This window comes from Bos javanicus, chromosome 8 (genome assembly GCF_032452875.1).
Source record: "Bos javanicus breed banteng chromosome 8, ARS-OSU_banteng_1.0, whole genome shotgun sequence".
NCBI lineage: Eukaryota > Metazoa > Chordata > Mammalia > Artiodactyla > Bovidae > Bos > Bos javanicus.
The window spans coordinates 80,107,772-80,126,419 of NC_083875.1; the positions used below are offsets into that span (position 1 = coordinate 80,107,772).

General features: G+C 42.8%; 1 protein-coding gene across 3 annotated transcripts; it reads right to left on the minus strand.

The window, feature by feature from the left end:
* Positions 1-1,042: 1,042 nt before the first annotated feature.
* ISCA1 (iron-sulfur cluster assembly 1) lies at positions 1,043-12,485 on the minus strand. Of its 3 annotated transcripts, XM_061426090.1 has the most exons (6): positions 12,279-12,367; positions 9,421-9,524; positions 7,940-8,044; positions 5,115-5,168; positions 2,447-2,552; positions 1,043-1,338 (listed from the first exon to the last, which is right to left on the minus strand). In XM_061426090.1, the coding sequence occupies exons 3-6, from the start codon at positions 7,958-7,960 to the stop codon at positions 1,190-1,192; spliced, it is 330 nt and encodes a 109-aa protein (XP_061282074.1). In that variant the 5' UTR covers positions 7,961-8,044; positions 9,421-9,524; positions 12,279-12,367; the 3' UTR covers positions 1,043-1,189. The 3 variants fall into 3 exon arrangements, with proteins under 3 accessions (XP_061282074.1, XP_061282073.1, XP_061282072.1); XM_061426089.1 differs by lacking the exon at positions 9,421-9,524; XM_061426088.1 differs by lacking the exons at positions 7,940-8,044; positions 9,421-9,524 and having other exon boundaries at positions 12,279-12,485.
* Between the last annotated feature and the right edge of the window lie 6,163 nt (positions 12,486-18,648).

Sequence of the window (18,648 nt, forward strand, 5' to 3'; positions counted from 1 at the left end):
CTGCTAGTATGAACTACTGTTCCAAGTCTTAGTGAAACAAGATGGTGATTCACATAAATGGGTTTTAAAATAAGACTCTTCTCACCCCAAATAAAATAAAGCTAAATATGCTCTCCAAATTACAAGGAAATCTAATCAAAATGCTGACCAGGTAAAGAAGCCAGATCACCCATTTACCTCCACTGACTGCCTCAGAACACAGAGCTGGTGTGGCACCTCCAAGACAGGAGATGTAGGTGGTCCCGCTCTGCCCCAATCCAGCCTGCAGTGTCGGGGGACAAAAGCCCATCAGCATTCTTCTGGTTTTATTCCCCAGGTAAAGAATTGAGTGAATGGGTTAGATGGCTTTTCAGAGAACTTCCTGCTGTTTTTTTTTGGCCTTGCCATGCAGCATTTTGGGATCTTATTTCCCTGATCAGGGATGGAACCCATGACCCCTGCAGTGGAAGCGGGGAATCTTAACCACTGGACCACCAGGGAAGTCCCTTAAAGAGACTTTAAGAGAAAGGATCTGAGTCAGCTTGAGGTCTCACCTCTGGGCAGACACTTAAGAGTGGCAAAAGAAATGGACTTAAAAACAGGTGGTGAAGTATCTACCTTCTGATCTCATCACTGGGAACTGTTCGGCACTATAGTTCAAGGAAAGCTTTGTCCACTATTTTAATCTAACGGCTGGGGATGCTACAGGGTGATAAGCAAATGAGGCATCTGACGCTCAAATTCTGGATGAAAAATGTAGGAACACGATGCCAAGTCTGGGTAGGAAAACAGTACACCATCACAGAACACCAGCAGTCTGGACTTCTTGCCTCTGAAGGGAAGTGAAAGATCTACCAAAGCACAGCTGTTAAGAATACGTTTTCTGAAATCCTCCCAGGAAGGCCACTTTCATGGAACCAGTTCTAACAGAAAGGATGCAGGAAGGAGAATTTAACTTTTTCTTTACAGATCAGAAAGATGACCCAAAGAGAGCAATGGATTCTCATTTTCTGTCTCGTATATAGAACAAAAGTATCAATTCTCTGGAATCTAACACACTGGCTTCATTTTCGAATGCATCACTTTATTTTCCTTGGAAGGCAGCCATACATTACACACCTTAATCACGTGACAGTCACATGGTTTCTTCAATAAGCCCCAGAGCTTCCACAGGTCTCCGGCGGCCTACAGCCCGAGCAGTCCTGAGGAGTCAAATGTTAAAGCTTTCTCCACAGCCACATGTTCCTTTGATGTTTGGGTTATTGAACACAAACTCACTGGATAATTTGTCTTCAACATAGTCCATTTCTGTTCCTAACAGTGTTAGCTGTGCTTTCTTCTCGATGAACACTCTGACTCCTGAGGGAGAAGAAAACGTTGAGTCATAGAACATGAGTCATGCCCACCCTGGAACGTGCTGATTCAAAGCACAACTGAACTTTAAATAGTAACCACTAACAGAAGTCAAACAAGACGCTTTTGAATCTGTCTCATTTCCTTTAAGGAATGCAGTGCTCAGTTTCCTGTCTGTCCCCTTTCCTACACAATAATTTATGTCAAAAACAATTGTACTAGGCTAGACAGCTGTACACAAGCAAATTCCATGGCAATTCTATGTAAAACTGAAATTTGCCACATGATGAAAATCTGTATATTTTCAGTAAGAGTGCTGTAAAGATGCAGTCAATAACATTAATGAACATCCTGAAATGACATCTGTGCACACAAAAGACCTCCAAGCCTAGAGAAACACAAAGGACTATGATACAATGGACTGATTTAATAAGATGAAATCAGAGTGATCAGGACAAGTAGTTCTGTTTTTCTACTTACGGATTGGAAAACTGATAATAACATAACTTCCTAGTTACTATGTAGGTGGAGGTAGGTATCCTCATAAATACAAATGGATTAAGAAAGCTTTCTTCCTTACAAGAAACTGAGTCAGATAAAAGATTACAGGATTAAGATACTTTTATGCATTGATTTTAAAATAATATTTACTTATTTGATGTAGATGCTTCACACCAAAGTGGTTGGTTCATTCAAGTGGTTGAAGTTTTATCATCTTAAAATCTTTAGACACACAATGATAACCTTTCATAACTGAAACAAGTAAGTTTATCCAATAATATATCAACTGGTTACTAAGAGGACAGCTCCGGGGTAAACTTGATTGGGTTCAAATGTTCACAAGGCCATTTCCTAGCTGTGTGACCTTACGCAAACATATTTAACCTCTTAGTGCCTCAGTTTCTTCATCTGCCAAATGGGGGCAATATAGAACTATTTGCATTTAGTTGCTGTGCATAAAACAGTTAACATATGAAAGCTTGTTAAACCACGTCTCCCTCATAGTGAGCATTAGACACCATTCTTACTATTATCATCATTACTCTTCAGGCTTCAGAAGGCTCAACATTTTAGGTAGAACAGAGTGCCCAGAAAAAGTTTGTTTAAAGCTCACCATCTTGAATAACTTCTTCATCAGAGTCTCCTTTTGTCTTTGTATATTCTAAAGTGTAGGAAAGGCCATTACAACCCCTGGTTCGGACACCAACTTTCACACCAACCTGAAAAGGCATTGTAAAAGTAAACTTGGTTTTGAGGTAGCACAGATTAAACAATTATATTAATAAAAGCCCTATCTGATATTCATTTCTTCAAAAGCGAAAGATAAATATTAGATTTCTGTTATAAAATGTCCCTTTAGGAAGCAGAATGAGAAACTAGCATATAAACATCTCAATTATCTACACGTATCACTACAATGCTGGCAGGGATCTGAAAAAGAATAAAAACCAATTATATACAAAGAAAAAATACAAAGGGAAAACTGCCCCCCAAAATTACAGTCATCGCTACTATAAAAATGAGCTATGTGTTTCTTCCTGTTTTCTCTCAGCCTACGTCATATAAAACCTAAATTTCTTTTGGCTACATCATACAGCTCGTAGGATCTTACTTCCTTGACCAGGGACTGAACCTGCCCCCTTGGCGGTGAAAGCCCAAGGTCCTAATCAATGGACTTCCAGGGCATTCCCCAAGCATAGCTTTTATTAGGAGTAGAAATAAAAAAGTTTACTCTCTGTTTTTTCCACTTAAAACATTTCCCCATGTAATTAACTTGCATAATTACCATTTGCAATTAATGCCTTTATAATATTCCACTATACCTAAACCCAAGTTTACTACTTAACGATTACTATTAGCCGTTTAGTCTGGGAATAACCATTTTTAAGGGAAGAATTTTAATCCAAAAAGGAATAATCACCTTTGCTTTTTTTAAAGGAAAAAAATATCCAATAGCAGAGATGACTATCTAAGAAAATTGGACTTTCTCAAAAATGTTTTTGCTCCACGCTCCCAGAAGTTTCCCTACAGGTTCACCAAGGTTCATAGGCCATCACCTGGCAATCTCATTTTGCCTCTACGTAACATGGGGCCATAATTCTGTAAACATTCTCGACTACCAGAAAGCAAAAGATTGCAGTCAACACAGACACAGGAAATTTAAAAAGTGATCAAAGAGGACTTTTAAAATACTAACGTCTGCGTCTGTGTAATTTTCTAACATTTCCCCAATTTCTATTCTGGGGTCCCATCTTCTTTTTCATGTGTGTATATAGCATTATCATAAGAAGTATCATTTTAGTAAGCTCATCTTGTTTCCCTGAAAAGCAGTAACATGTGCTTGCTCCAGTAAAGTAACTATAACGTGGGAAGACAGCTGGTGAAGAGCGTGAGTTAGATGCTAAGCCATCTGGGGGTTCTGAGGAACCGGAGCACTCAGAGCACTCTCTTCTGTCCTCAAACAAGGAGACAGTAGTCTTACCACACTGTCAGAGGACAGCTTTGAGAATCTGTGAGGAAATTCCACATACTCAACATGATAAATAATAAACTGCCTGACTGAAATTCTGGAGCACATGTCATAAATATTTAACTTAGCTTTTATCTTTACAACAGGAAGACTCACAGTAGCAGGAAGTTCAACTATCAGGAATAGACTCAGGCACTTTAGGTAACTGGAGTTTGGAAAAGGAAGTGCTTACGCCACAAGTAACACCTGATGAAGCGCCTGGTCAACCCTTTTCACATCGTGAACAAATATGCCTCAACACTACAAAGCAAAATTGTGTCAACTTGTCAATTTATGCTCTGGTCTTTAGTCTACCCAAACTGAGTTGGAACACTGATACACTTTAGATTTAATAATTCTTAGGAGGAACATGCTAGAACTCCCATTATACCGTAACAGATTGTGCAAAAGAACCCAGAAATTACTCTGTTGTCTAATCACCAAATATTGATTGTTTTGGAAGTCATTTACATATCCCTTAGATAATTAATGATGCACTAAGATGATATGCACACCCCTTGTTGAACAATTCTACATCTAAGAATATAGTCGACATAGATGAACTAAGCTACGCCTACAGGTCTAGAGCAATGGCATGCTACAGACAGTAAATACATGCTGAATAATATTTGTGGCAGCATCGAAAGAGAACAACCCCAAAGACCTTTTATATGAGAGCCTGGCTACATAAACTTGTTCAGTGGAATATACTAGTCTATGCAGCCATGAAAAAGCATGAGGACCTTACATAAGGACAGGGAAGGATGTTCACACTATATTATCAGGGGCAAAGCAAAGCGTTACCACAGCCTGCATGGTATGTTTTCACCCAGGTAGGAAAAGAGACACACATGCAAACGTAAAAAGCAAAGCCCAGGCTGGTGGTTCCCCTCAGGGAATTACTCTGGCAGAGGCGAGAGATGCTGCTAAACATCCTGCAATTCACTCTCAACAAAGAACTACCCAGTCCAAGACATCACCGGTGCTGAGGCTGAGAAACCCTGGTCGAGGTATAAATAAACTACAGATGTCTCTGCAAGGACACGAGGAGGCTGCCTCTTTGAAGGGAGAGTGAACAAAGAATGTGGGGTGAGAGAGTGACTTCCTTTTCATAACAACCTGTGTTATTTGCATTTAACAATCACGAGCATATTTCACTTTTTAAATAAAAACCCCTAATTAATGAAAGTATACTGTTTATCACAAGATAAACATATTGTGGAAACACAACTTCAATTTGTTAGGAAATATTTGTCTGATTGGTTTTACTTACATGTTCAGGCTTATCTTTAAGAAGTTGTTTTATCTTGTTTACTGCTGAAGGTGTCTGAAAAAAGAAAAGGTTATCAAGTTGTTAGTTACAAATTTTTCGTTCTTCAAAGCATTGTATTTCCTAGGCTTTAAGAATTCAGGACTAATCTTTAACAAATTCATGTGATGAATTTATGTTCCATTCTTGCCAAAGTACCTTTTGGATTTTATGGAGGCATATGAACTCTACTCAATTAAAAACACTTTAAAATTTAAAAAAAAATGTATCTACTAGCAACATCCTCTTCATCCCTCCTTCCTCTACTCTGGTCAAGGAGGGGCTCCCGTCATAATCTCTATGGTACTATCTACTTAGATCACAAACTTAATTTTTCTGGTCAGCATATACTTTGTATCCCTACATTATGCTCAGCAAAAGGCACACTGTCTGACACCCAGAAGGCACTCAACACTCTGTGAGTGACATCAAGCGCTGCACTGGGAGAGGCAACTTTCAGGCATTTTCCCTGTTGGTCATTATTAACTCTGTTGCTCATTCTGCTTACCCTAAACCTATTCAGAGCCAACAAATGCATACTTAAGAGAAAAAAGTAACACAGAGTAATAACACATCAAATAACACAGAGTGTGCCTCTCATGCCAATCCCACCAAATGTTCAGATTCCTAAATCAGCATCTCGGATATCTAAACGACCAGAACTACACTAGTCAAAGATACAAAGAAGGACACATAAGAGTTTTCAGGAGAAATGCTGTTTAACTGAGTCTAGTTTTCTCAAAATAAAATGTCTCGATGTACTTACTACATGTGTATAGATAAACTTCCTTGAGGAAAAAGCTTTTCCAGGGAGAAAGCCTGTCCCAGGGCATTCTTAGTCTACTTCTTAGCTGTGTCTTAGCTCAGTACTTGGCTTAAACAGGGATAAAAGTCCCTCTTCCTCAGGATTCTTGTGAAAAGTAAATGAGCAAATTAATGAAGAGCATCTAGAACAGTGCCCGGAACAAAGAGCTCAACGTAAGCCAGCTGTTACTACAACGATGAGAGTATGTCATCATGAAGAGGCATCTTTCCTACTTTTTGTTTTACTAGCTCCTCCAGCTGGCAATGCTGTGCTAGCTCTCTAATTTCTATACATGCATTTCCCTGGTTATTAAATTGAGTGGACATTATGACCATCACTGGGGCCGTAACTCATGCCTGTGCTGGGGGAGCGGACTCCACGGATGGCCCGGGTGCGCTCTTTCACTCCGTCTTGTGGGGGCTTGGCCAGAAATGAAGATGCTGAAGCAGAGTCTGGGCCCAAGAAAAGTCATGAAACCAATTTAGAAGGTTGAGACTGGCATTAAAAAAATCAACCCTCTCCCTCCCCACCAAAATAGAAGATAAATCAATGCACTGAACTTGATTCAGTTTGTGAAACTTTGACTTCGGTTATTAATACATGCTGTGTACATATTTCTTACTGTGCATCATTGAAAAAAAAAGTTAAATGAATCACAGTGGGTTAAGGTTTTAAAAGGCCATTTCCCACAGTTCTATCAGAACAGGAGCCAACAGAGCAACAACTTGGAATGGGATGGTGGTCGGGGAAAGGAGGAAATGCTGAAGGATTATGGATTTTTTTTTTTTTTTTGAGATTACAGTAGGTCAGCTTCAAATAGTTACAGAAATATTAGTGAAAAAAATTTTAAGTGCTTATTTACCCTTCTAAATGACTGCCAGTAAAAACTAGCTTTCCAAAATTTCCCGGTCAAATTTCCCTTGTGAGAGAAATTAACCTAATTACTATCAAATTACAATCAACAGATTTTCAGTAAATTAAAAAATACATGTCACAGCCACTGGAAAATATTTGCTGCAAGTCCAACCTGATGTGGAACCTTGGTTTATAGCTGGTGGCTCGGAGGTGTGCCGCTGTGTGATATAAGATCGGGGCATGCACGCTACGCTGCTCCTACACCCCCTGGTGTTTCTTTTCATCCCAACCAGAGACTGGACCTGGGCCAGTCTCTGGCAGTGAAAGCAACAAACCCTGACCACTGGACAACCAGGGAACTCCTGAGCCCTATAACTGTCTAACTTGTCTAATTTGCCTTTACAAAAGTAACATGTTTCCTTTTTTTTTCAACTTCTGGTAGAAAACACTTAAGCAACCAAACAAAAACAATTTAGAGAGAGTGGTTCACTTATCACAAAGTGGTTGATGTTCAACATCTCATACTGAAAGGAGCTTGAGGGAAAAATAACCTGTGTTGGGGAACTGTCATTACAGGAATCAAAACGTGTCTTCACTGTCTAGTGTCAGGCAGAAACCAAACGTACCCCCTTGGGAGGAGTGCTATTAATGAGGATGGATAACCTTGCTGAATACTCAATTCAGGGGAAAGAATCTTCCAAGAGATAGATTTTCAGAACAAGTCAGAACGACTGAACAGGAAACATTTGGGACCTAAGATCCTTCCAGGAAATAATATAAAAACTTCAAAACAACACGCTGCATGCCTAATGGCTCTCCAACTTCAACATACTCCCCCAAACAATTCAGAAACCCACATCTGTCCAAGAAATTTATGTATAATTAATGAGTCTAATTCACCTGAGATTTGGTCAGTGAATTAAAATTTAAGCAGCCCCAGAAACTCAATGAAATATAATGATGTCTTTCATACGTGTATCACAGAACAACACATTCTTTCAAGTGAGAGTATCTTTGAGTGAGACATTTTGGCCTTAAAAAAATAAGAGTTTCAGTCTGTTTTTGTTGCCGAAATTACGGGAAAAGGCACTGTAGATGAAAAAACTTTAACTACTTCATAGCAACATACTTTTACTTTATCCAATGCCATAGGGTTTCTATTCCTTGTAGCAGAAACTTTCCATCCTCAATACTGTATTTCCTTAGTCATTCCCCAGGCAATTTTCATTTTTTGCTGTTTAAGGAAACAAGATTAAAACCCAAAGTTAACTCCATGATTATGTATACTAAATATGAGCCAACAGCTACAACCTATTTTAGTTTCATAATAAATCTGACATTTTACAGTTTAAAAGATGGCAGATAAGGAGTAGCCAGTGAATATTACAGTATACTCTGTTTAATTCATTCTTTAACAGCTATGGCATTATGGTGCTGTTTCCCTTTTGCCTTTTACTATTTCTGTGTCTGCAGGTAATCATTGTATCTATTCACAATTTGTAGCCTACTTTTGAAAGTTTAACATGCTTCTTATTTGACACACAGTATAATAACATACATATATTCACTGTTTGCTGAGTACTTTCCAGATGCTTAATGGTTTATATACATCATCATTCTGTGATTTAGGTATTAAAGATTAAATATTCAAAAAGTTGCACAGGACTACCAAGTCAAAGAATGAAGAATTATGACTCCCAAACCTTTAAAAAAAAAATCATGATTTACAATCATGATTTACCTATCTACCAACAGGATTCACTCTAATGTAACTGACCTTTCATTGTTAGATATTCAGGCTACTTCCAACTGTTTCCTGTGTAATACCCCTTAAACTATCTCCATATACAAATCCCACAGCTTGGTCACTGTTCCAAAGGACTTCTGGGCTAGTTCTTCAGTGAACACTTCCTTGAGCCCCAGTGTATTTCACTTATATTGTTTCCATACCCTTCTCAACCAGGTGCAGCTAAAAATTAAGCCTTAAGACACTCACTGTATATAATAAATCAACTTCTCTCCGGTGCATCAAGAATGATGCTGGCTATGTGCCATTAATCTTTACAGCTTTAGCTGAGCTTTAGGCCAGCTGTGGGTATATCTCTAACAGCAAATTAGGGCTGCAATGATTCTAATTTGTATAATGGAAATAAAGGGCTCTGCCAGCAGTGGGGGTTTCCCAGGTGGCACTAGTGGTGAAGAGCCTGCCTGCCAACGGAGGAGATGTAAGACACGTGGGTTCCATCCCTGGGTTGGGAAGATCCCCTGGAGGAGGGCATGGCAACCTGCTCTAGTATTCTTGCCTGGAGAATCCCATGGACAGAGGAGCCTGGCGGGCTACAGTTCATAGGGTCGCAGAGAGTCAGTCACGACTGAAGTGACTGAGCATGTATGCATGCCAACAGTGGAATGTTAAATCTTCAAATTCTTTGGTTAGCCAGAGTAAAATTACTCTGGCTCCTGTATGTTCAATACCATTCATCAATTCCTGGGTCTGCAGGGAAGTAGGGGAAGGGGACGTCATCCGCCCTGGATGTTCTCTGCAGGTATCAAGGGTACTGCCTTTGATGTGGTGGGTTGAAATCTTATGGTATTCTATCAAGGACCTACCTTGGGCTGCATAAAAGTGCCTGGGACTAGTCTTTTAAGTCTCTCTTTCCAGCAAACGGCCAACTTCTCCTGGATTAACATCAGTTACTGCTGATAATTTGGTGCTGAAAACATGGAATCATATTTCTTGCTGACAGGTATAGCACTTCTCCAAGGTTGCAATACATCTAATTCTTGTCAAAATATATCTATGTCAAAGCTTATATATTTAGCTAACATTTCTCTCTTCTTACCAGTTTTATTATCTCATTAAATTTGCTCTCATCTCTCTTCACTCATTAGTCCTTTGATGATTTCACCCCTTTTGCACTTAAATGAACATGGTGGTGTTAAATGTTTGCAAACACTTGAAAATTAGGCAGATATCAATACATGTGGTTAAAGCCAGTGTGTTAAGACTAGGCAACACGTGCCAGGATTAAAATGACTGCAAGCCTGCTACCACAGACCTCTGGTGGAAAGCAACAGGAGTGTGTTCTGGCACCAGCTAAGATCACAGGGAAAGGGACTGAAGTGTACTAGAGAGTTAAGTCGGATAAATTCACACAATAGACTCCTGCACGCTAACTGGAAATGTTGATATAAGTAAGGCAACACAGAGTCCTTGTGAACTGAGCACTGATATGATAAAGCAGTGCTGGTGACAGAATTGGCCTGGTAAGCTAGAACAAGTAATCGGGTATAAAAAGGAGCAAGCATGGATTGAGAGCTCAGGTCTGAGAAAGTGAGCTAGGTTATCATTCCCAGTCATTTCTAGAGGTGCCAAAGGCCTGGCCCATGACTGTGTCCCAGGAGGGTGGGAAATGTAGGTCTTAGACTTAATGGTGTATCCTTCAGAAATGAAAATGGGCTTGGTGGCACAGAAAAAAGGAATGCAGAATACAGGATCACCTCCTTATGGACCTAAAACAGTGACCCATTATGAAAACAAATTCTCCCACCTGATTGTGACTTTATTCTGTTTCGCTAAATCCTAATTTTCCGGCAGCAAGCCTTATGGCATTCAGTTCAGTCGCTCAGTCGTGTCCAACTCTTTGCGACCCCATGAACTGCAGCACGCCAGGCCTCCCTGTCCATCACCATCTCCCGGAGTTCACTAAGACTCACGTCCATCGAGTCGGTGATGCCATCCAGCCATCTCATCCTCTGTCGTCCCCTCTTCCTCCTGCCCCTAATCCCTCCCAGCATCAGAGTCTTTTTCCAATGAGTCAACTCTTCACACGAGGTGGCCAAAGTACTGGAGTTTCAGCTTTAGCATTATTCCTTCCAAAGAACACCCAGGGCTGATTTCCTTTAGAATGGACTGGTTGGATCTCCTTGTAGTCCAAGGGACTCTCAAGAGTCTTCTCCGACACCACAGTTCAAAAGCATCAATTCTTCGGCACTCAGCTTTCTTCACAGTTCAACTCTCGCATCCATACATGACCACTGGAAAAACCATAGCCTTGACTAGACGGACCTTTGTTGGCAAAGTAATGTCTCTGCTTTTCAACATGCTATCTAGGTTGGTCATAACTTTTCTTCTAAGGAGTAAGCGTGTTTTAATTTCATGGCTGCAGTCACCATCTGCAGTGATTGTGGAGCCCCCCCCCCCCGCCCCCAAAAAGTCTGACACTGTTTCCACATCTATTTCCCATGAAGTGACGGGACCAGATACCATAATCATTGTTCTCTGAATGTTGAGCTTTAAGCCAACTTTTTCACTCTCTTCTTTCATCAAGAGGCTTTTTAGTTCCTCTTCATTTTCTGCCATCAGGGTAGTGTCATCTGCATATCTGAGGTTATTGATGGCATTAGATTGAACGAAATCCATGATTCATTCTCATCTTTTTTCCCCAGTCTTTAGGAAATGCTTGCGCAAAGGTTTCTTAACCAAGAGTCGTGTGTGAGAAGAACGCTGATTGTAAGTTTTCTTATGAAATTAATCTTTTAAAACTGCAAATAGTGACTGCTTAATGGGCAGAGGGTTTTCCTTTGGGGCCAGGTGTGTGTAGGAACTACAGTTCCATAATACTGTGAATGTATTAAACGTCACCGAATCGAACGTTTAAGAATGGTTAATCTTCTGTGACTTTTCCCTCAGTTAAAAACAAAACAAAACTGGGCAGTACGAGGAACCAGCATGCACAGTTAATCCTGTTAAGGAGCTACAGCACGTACTCTGGTCCCCTTTGAGTGTGTTTGACCTTTCACCCTGAGTACGTTGTAAACTCACTCAGGATAGAAATGTAGCCTTCTTTCTTCTTTGTCAGAGTCACTACGGCCTAGGACTGCTGGAAGCACAGAGTATCTCAAAGCCTCTTCCACCTCAGACATCAGGAAGCAACCCTTTGTGCACTGCAGCTTTGATCTTCGCAAGGGGGGTGGTGGGCTTTGTTGTCTGTGCTCTCACGGCCCTCGCGCACACCACTGAGGTCCTCCGGCTGGGCTCGACTCGGCTCCTTCATAAGGGCCTCAAGCTGGTTCATTCACCCGTTACGCCTGGAACCTGGCACATCAACCTCTAAACCACCCACGATCCCCAGCACTGCAGCCCCTACGCGGCCCCAGGGTCCCGGAAAGCCGCGCTGGACTGCCGGGGGCCACGCTCACAACGCCCCTCCCCCCTCCGCACGCTACAGCGCGCGGCCTGCTGGGAAACGTAGTTCCTGGGCCCAGGTTCCCGGAGCCGCGCCCGCCCGCGCTTGTTTATCTCAGCAGCAGGGGCGAGCAGGCGGTGAGGGCGATGCGGCGGCTGCGGAACGGGTCTAGGGCGCAGTCGTCGGGCCGTGCAGTGTCCCGCCACCCTGACCTCCCACCTTGCGGGGGGCAGAGGTGAACCAATGTCACCGGCCCGGCCACGCGCCCCAGCCACTCACCAGGGTGAGGGCGGCCCGGGTGGGCTGCAGCTTCCTCTTGCTCACAGCCCGGACAGTGGCCCGGACTAACGAAGCCGACATCCTCGCCGTCCTGCCGCCCCGGTGTCTAGGGCTGGAGGTCGGCCATCTCAACCTCTCTCCATGGACACCGCGAGCGCTCTGACGCCACAAGCTCCTGCGCACGGAGCCCCAGGCTCCACCCCTCGAGGGCCCGCCCTCGCGATCGCTATTGGGCGATCCATGTGAGTGACAGGCGGGGGGCGGGGCGCGACGCTAGGGCCTGGGTCACGTGACGCGGGGCGCAAGGGTCAAAAGAAAGGTCGTCTCTTTGCCGGCTGTCTTGGCTCGCAGTCTCTAGCGGCGCTGGGGCACGTGGAATGAGCTCCGCCTTGTGGACTCTGGGGGCGCGCGGTACCTCGCCCTGCCCTCTGGACAAGGTGCGGCGCCGCCGATTAAGAGCTCAGATAAGTCCACAGGCCGGGGAGCTGCAGCTTTCAAGGACAGAATGGATCCGAGGCCCGGGCAGCTCCACACATTGCCGTCTTCCTTTTTGGTTCAGCGAGGCAGTTTTTAGGAGTGTAGGATTACCGCAGATCAATAAACAACCCTTCCGCCTTCCCCAAGCTGGTAGGGAGGTTGAAAGATGGTACTAATGCAAAGTTCGCTTTAGGTTGGAATCCAATCTTACTGTAAGATGTGACTGGACAGCTTGGGGGATACTTTTATAGCGAGTATCAGTCAATAACTTTATTGAATACCTGTTGCTTGTCAGATTTTGTGGCTCCCTTTTAATCCACAAATATTTCCCGAGCCCCAGGCACTATGCTGCTGCTGCTAAGTCGCTTCAGTCGTGTCCGACTCTATGCGGGGCCCCGTCCATGGGATTTTCCAGGCAAGAGTACTGGAGTGGGTTGCCATTGCCTTCTCCACCCCAGGCACTATACCTGGGCATTATTAACAGGAAGCCCGGTAAAATGGAAGGAAAGAGATCGTGGTAGGAAGTGCAGCAGCGGTTGCAGATGGGAGGAAACCACAGGAAAGGAGGCATTTCTCGGGGGAAGTGCTAGAGGTAAAGGGGGAAAGGAGGGGTTCTGTGGAGTGGTGCTGGGGAGGATGGATTTTTTTGGGGGGGGGGAGGAGGATGGATTCTCGAGCAGTGTTTTGATGTGGAAAGAATTGTTCAGTGTTTTGTTTTTTTTTTTTAATTTAAAAATGCCGGGCCTGGGCTGGAGTGACGAGTTTGGGCTAGGAGAGGGCTCCCGCTTGTCCCTCGCTGTGCGCACCACCGCGAGTGGAGTGTGAAGTGTTTATTAGAGCCCAGTTATATTTCATCCCTCAGATCCTACATAATTGGTTAGTTAAGAATTCAAGTGATTGTCTCTCTGCTATTGAGATGCAATCACACTGACAGTAAGAGGATGGTTATTTTTCTAAGCCCCGCTATACACATAAGAAACTGGGATTAGGCGATGGTAGCGTGGAATTTTGGCTTATCTTCAACTAGGTGGGTGATCTAGGTCAAGGCATGTTCCTTCTCATCCCTTCTACTACAGGTATGGTGAGAATTAAACGAAAAGCTCTTGAAAGAGTACAGGGCATACAGGAGCATTCCATGAACTGTGCTAATGGGTAATGCATACTGGAAGATGCCATAAATTGTGAAAATACTTTATATGGTACAATACCATTATACATTTGTCTAAACCCCCAGAATGTGCTATGCCAAGAATGAATCTTAAACAATGGACTCTGGGTGATAATGATGTGCCTGTGTGGGTTCTTGGATTGTTAACAAATGTCCCATTCTGGTACAGCATGTGGACAGTGGTGGAGGTTGGGGCACTGCACACTTAAGGGAACTCTGCTTTCTGCTCAGTTTTACTGTGAACCTAAACCTGCTCTAAAAAGTAAAGTTGGTTAATAAAAAAGTTAAAAAAAAAAGCCTTGCCATGCTCTCCTCCAAGGGATCTTCCTAACTCAGGGATCAAAGCCCCATCTCTTACGTCTTCTCCTGTATTTGCAAGCGGTTTTTTAACACTAGCGACAACTGGGAAGCTTTTTTAGGTTGGTGCAAAAGTGTTTGCGGTTTTGTAATATTGAAATCTGCCATCTGATTGGAGAAGGCAATGGCACCCCACTCCAGTACTCTTGCCTGGAAAATCCCATGGATGGAGGAGCCTGGTAGGCTGCAGACCATGGGGTCGTGAAGAGTCGGACACGACTGAGACACTTCAGTTTCACTTTTCCCTTTCATGCATTGGAGAAGGAAATGGCAACCCACTCCAGTGTTCTTGCCTGGAGAATCCCAGGGACCGGGGAGCCTGGTGGGCCGCCGTCTATGGGGTCGCACAGAGTTGGACACGACTGAAGCGACTTAGCAGCAGCAGCCATTTGATACTGGGATACATTCTTAAATAAATGTGGTTATGTTATATACCATTTTAATGTGCATTTCTCACTTTATGTTTTTTGCTAATTACTACTTGCTGATTTTAGACTATGGAAATGATGTTAGGCAAAAAGCAAATTTGAGCGACTTTCTTATTTGACTTCAAAATGGGTCGTAAAGCAGCAGAGACAACTTGAAACATCAACACCACCTTTGGCTCAGGAACTGCTAACGAACATATAGGGCAGTGGGCAAACATATAGGGCAGTGGGGGGTAAAGAAGTTTTGCAAAGGAGACCAGAGCCTTAAAGATGAGGAATGCAGTGGCCAGCAATCAGAAGCTGACAACAACCAATTGAGAGCATTATCGAAGCTGATCCTCTTATAATTACATACGAAGTTGCCCAAGAACTCAACATCAACCATTCTAGGGTCGTTTTGCATTGAAACAAATTGGAAAGGTGAAAAAGCTCGGTAAGTGGGTGCCACAGGAGCTGACTGCAAATAAAAAAAACCGTCTTTTTGAATCGTCTCTTATTCTATGCTGCTGTACCGAACCATTTCTGGATCAGATTGTGACGTGCGATGAAAAGTGGATTTTATACAACCGGCAGTGACTAGCTCAGTGGTTGGACCTAGAGGCTCCAAAGCAAACTTGCACCAAAAAAAAAAAGTCATGGTCTGTTTGGTGGTCTGCTGTCGGTCTAATCCACTACAGCTTTCTGAATCCTGGTGAAACCATTACATCTGAGAAATATACTCAGTAAACTGATGAGCGGTACTGAAAACTGCTACATCTGCAGCCACTTGCAGCCAGCATTGGTCAACAGAAAGCACCCAATTCTTCCCCATGACAATGCATGTCACACAACCAGTACTTCAAAAATTGAACAAATTGGGCTATGAAGTTTTCCCTCATTCACCATATTCACCTGACCTCTCAGCAACCAGCTACTTCAAGTATCATGACAACTTTTTGCAGGGAAAAACACTTACACAACCCGCAGAATGCAGGAAATGCTTTGCAAGAGTTCATCGAATCCCTAAGGATGGATTTTTATGCTACAGGAGTAAACAAACATTTCTTGTTGGCAAAACTGTGTTGATTGTAATGGTTCCTATTCTAATTAATAAAGATGTTTGAGCCTAGTTATAGTAATTTAAAATTCAGGGTCCAAAATCACAATTACTTTTTCACCAATCTAATATTTAATACACACTACTCAGTTTTTAAATACTATCACCAACTCAATGAACATGGGTTTGTGCAAACTCTGGGAGGTAGTAAAGGACAGGGGAGCCTGGTGTGCTGCAGTTCATGGGCTCACAAAGTGAGACACAACTTAGCAACTGGACCGAACAACTCAGTTTTTAACTTGTTGGCGGTTTTGCATGTACATACTCAATCACATAATCTACTTGTCAGTGGATGAGGTATACCTCATGTTATTTGAAACTGGTGCAGATTCCTGAAAGAAAATGACACGTTAGAGGAGTGTCTTCATGACTATGTAAAAAACCATGTGCTTATCTCAGAGTAGCAGCTGTTCTGTGGGGTCAAAATAAGGCATGTGTGGCAACTGTTGGAAGTGGTTGCAAGGTATAACCACGTCTAGATTTACACTAATAGGTTAAAAACTTACAATGGGGAAATGTTCAACACTGCACTTCAGGATTTAATTTCAGAGTTCTATACATTAAAGTGTCCTCTGGGTAAGACTGCACTGGATCTTCACTACTGTGGAAGGGCAGGTATGATTTCCATTTTGCAGTCAAGGAAAATGAACTGCTTAGAGGTTAGGGGGATTTGCTACTCTCCAGCTGGAAAAATGGCAGCTGCTGCTGCTAAGTCGCTTCAGTCGTGTCCGACTCTGCGACCCCATAGACGGCAGCCCACGAGGCTCCCGTCCCTGGGATTCTCCAGGCAAGAACAATGGAGTGGGTTGCCATTTCCTTCTCCAATGCATGAAAGTGAAAAGTGAAAGTGAAGTCGCTCAGTCCTGTCTGACTCTTAGCGACCCCATGGACTGCAGCCTACCAGGCTCCTCTGCCCATGGGATTTTCCAGGCAAGAGTACTGGAGTGGGTCGCCAGTGCCTTCTCCGGGAAAAATGGCAGAGCCAGAACCTAATTAAGTCAAGAATTCCAGTCAGTGCAAAGCATGCTAAATTCTTGACTGCTGTTATCCAAATAAGCCAGCTTTAGAAGAAAAAATAAGTACTGAGCACATCTCTGCAGTTTTAGAGAGGTTTGTTAAATTCTGTTAGCTTTTTCAACATTTTTCTGCTTGTAACATGAACCCTATTGACTTACCTACACAGGATATTTTTTCCACTAGGGTAATATATTTATTTATTTAAAATAAATTGAAGTATTTCAGAACACCTTAATAGTACCTCTGACTGTGCATACTGCTGCTACTGTGAACACTCAGCAAGAGATTAAAAAGTGCAGATTGGAGGTATGAAAATGGATTTCAATATTTTTGTTTTTGAGAGGAAGAGGAAGGGAGAACCCTGGTAGTGGGGCATTTTTGGATCTTGTAAGAGACAGGCCAGCTGCATTTGCAAGATAGCCACGCCCTGGAAACTGGACTCAGCATGGAACAGATATACCTGTCCCCTAGCTGAGGTGCTGAGAAGGGGCTGGGACCAGCACCCAAGTAAAGGGAGTGAAGAACCAAGGACAACACATTATCCAGGTCTGCTGGCAAGCACTCGTCACTGTCCCACTCATGCAGTGTGAGGAATTGAAAAAGCTATCAAATTCATTGGACAGAATCTACTCTAGGAGTCAGAATAAAATGTACGGAACTTTTAAACATTCTTAAAAGGATATATGAAAATGGCATCCTGAAAAGGAAGATAAAAAACTAAAAGACAGGAACAGGAAGGTGATGGGTGGTAAGTTAGGTAAGTTCAAGAAAATTAAATGTACAGTAATAAAAAATTAATGTGAGAAATGGCAGAATGACACTAAAAATCAAGCCAGTCACCTGGAGATCAAGCTTGACAAGTTTTCCCAACAGAAAGGAAGGAGATGATTGGGAGAGGCATTTCAGAAAGAAAAATATTTCTGAGAAATAAAATTATGAAAAAGATATATTCTAAAACAAACAAACAAAACTTAGGTGGGGAGAGACACTGGATTCACTTTTGTTTCAGACAAAAGTTAATGTCAAACCTTTGTTTGATACAAAAGGTGTAAGGAGAAATAAACACAGAAGCATCCAAACAGAAAAATAAAACCTATAAGGGAACAAAAATAAGATTGGTTGTAGTCTTCTGTGACTATGCCAGAAGACAACAGAATGGTATCAAATCTTTTCAAGGAAAGTGACGAGAATTTTATGTCCAGTCAACTTTGCAGAGCCACACAGCCAAAAAAGAAATGTGTGCGCGCGTGCAGGCTCAGTGGCTTCAATCGTGTCAGACTCTGTGACCCTATGGACTGTAGCCCACCAGGCTCCTCTGTCCATGTGACTCTCCGGACAAGGTTACTGGAGTGGGCTGCCATGCCCTCCTCCAGGGGATCTTCCTGGCCCAGGGATCGAACCCGTGTCTCCTGCACTGCAGACCGATTCTTTACCCACTGGGTCCTCTGGGAAGCCCTCCCCACTGCCGCCCCAAATAAATAAAGTTAATTTTGATATGATTCTTCTTCAGCTGGAAAATGTCTTCAAGGAATTTGTTTAAAAGAAAAGCATACAGGTGTGCTCCTTTCGAGCCCTCTTCTATCTGGGAATGCTTGCCCAGCAAGCACCCCCAGCAGCCCTCCCTATGCATTCATGCCCTGAAGTCTGTGGGACTCTTCTGCACACTCCCGGGACTTGGCAGGCACTGGCTGTCAGTGAACACCAGACGGCAAGAGCACATGGAGATGGAGCGAGGAATAAAGGGGAGCAGAGCTGTACCGCCCTTAATCCTTCACCTGGTTTCCTCATGAAATTTAGGACTCTCATTGGAAAGTAAGGTGGATAAAA

Bases quoted from the DNA above. Each gene is read 5' to 3' on its own strand.
- ISCA1 (XM_061426088.1), bottom strand. From the start codon at position 12,359: ATGTCGGCTTCGTTAGTCCGGGCCACTGTCCGGGCTGTGAGCAAGAGG. The intron at 5,169-12,278 runs GTGAGTGGCTGG...TTCTTTTTTCAG, and splicing joins CCCGGGCCGCCCTCACCCTG to ACACCTTCAGCAGTAAACAA. The intron at 1,339-2,446 runs GTGAGCTTTAAA...CTTCTCCCTCAG, and splicing joins TGAAGAAGTTATTCAAGATG to GAGTCAGAGTGTTCATCGAG.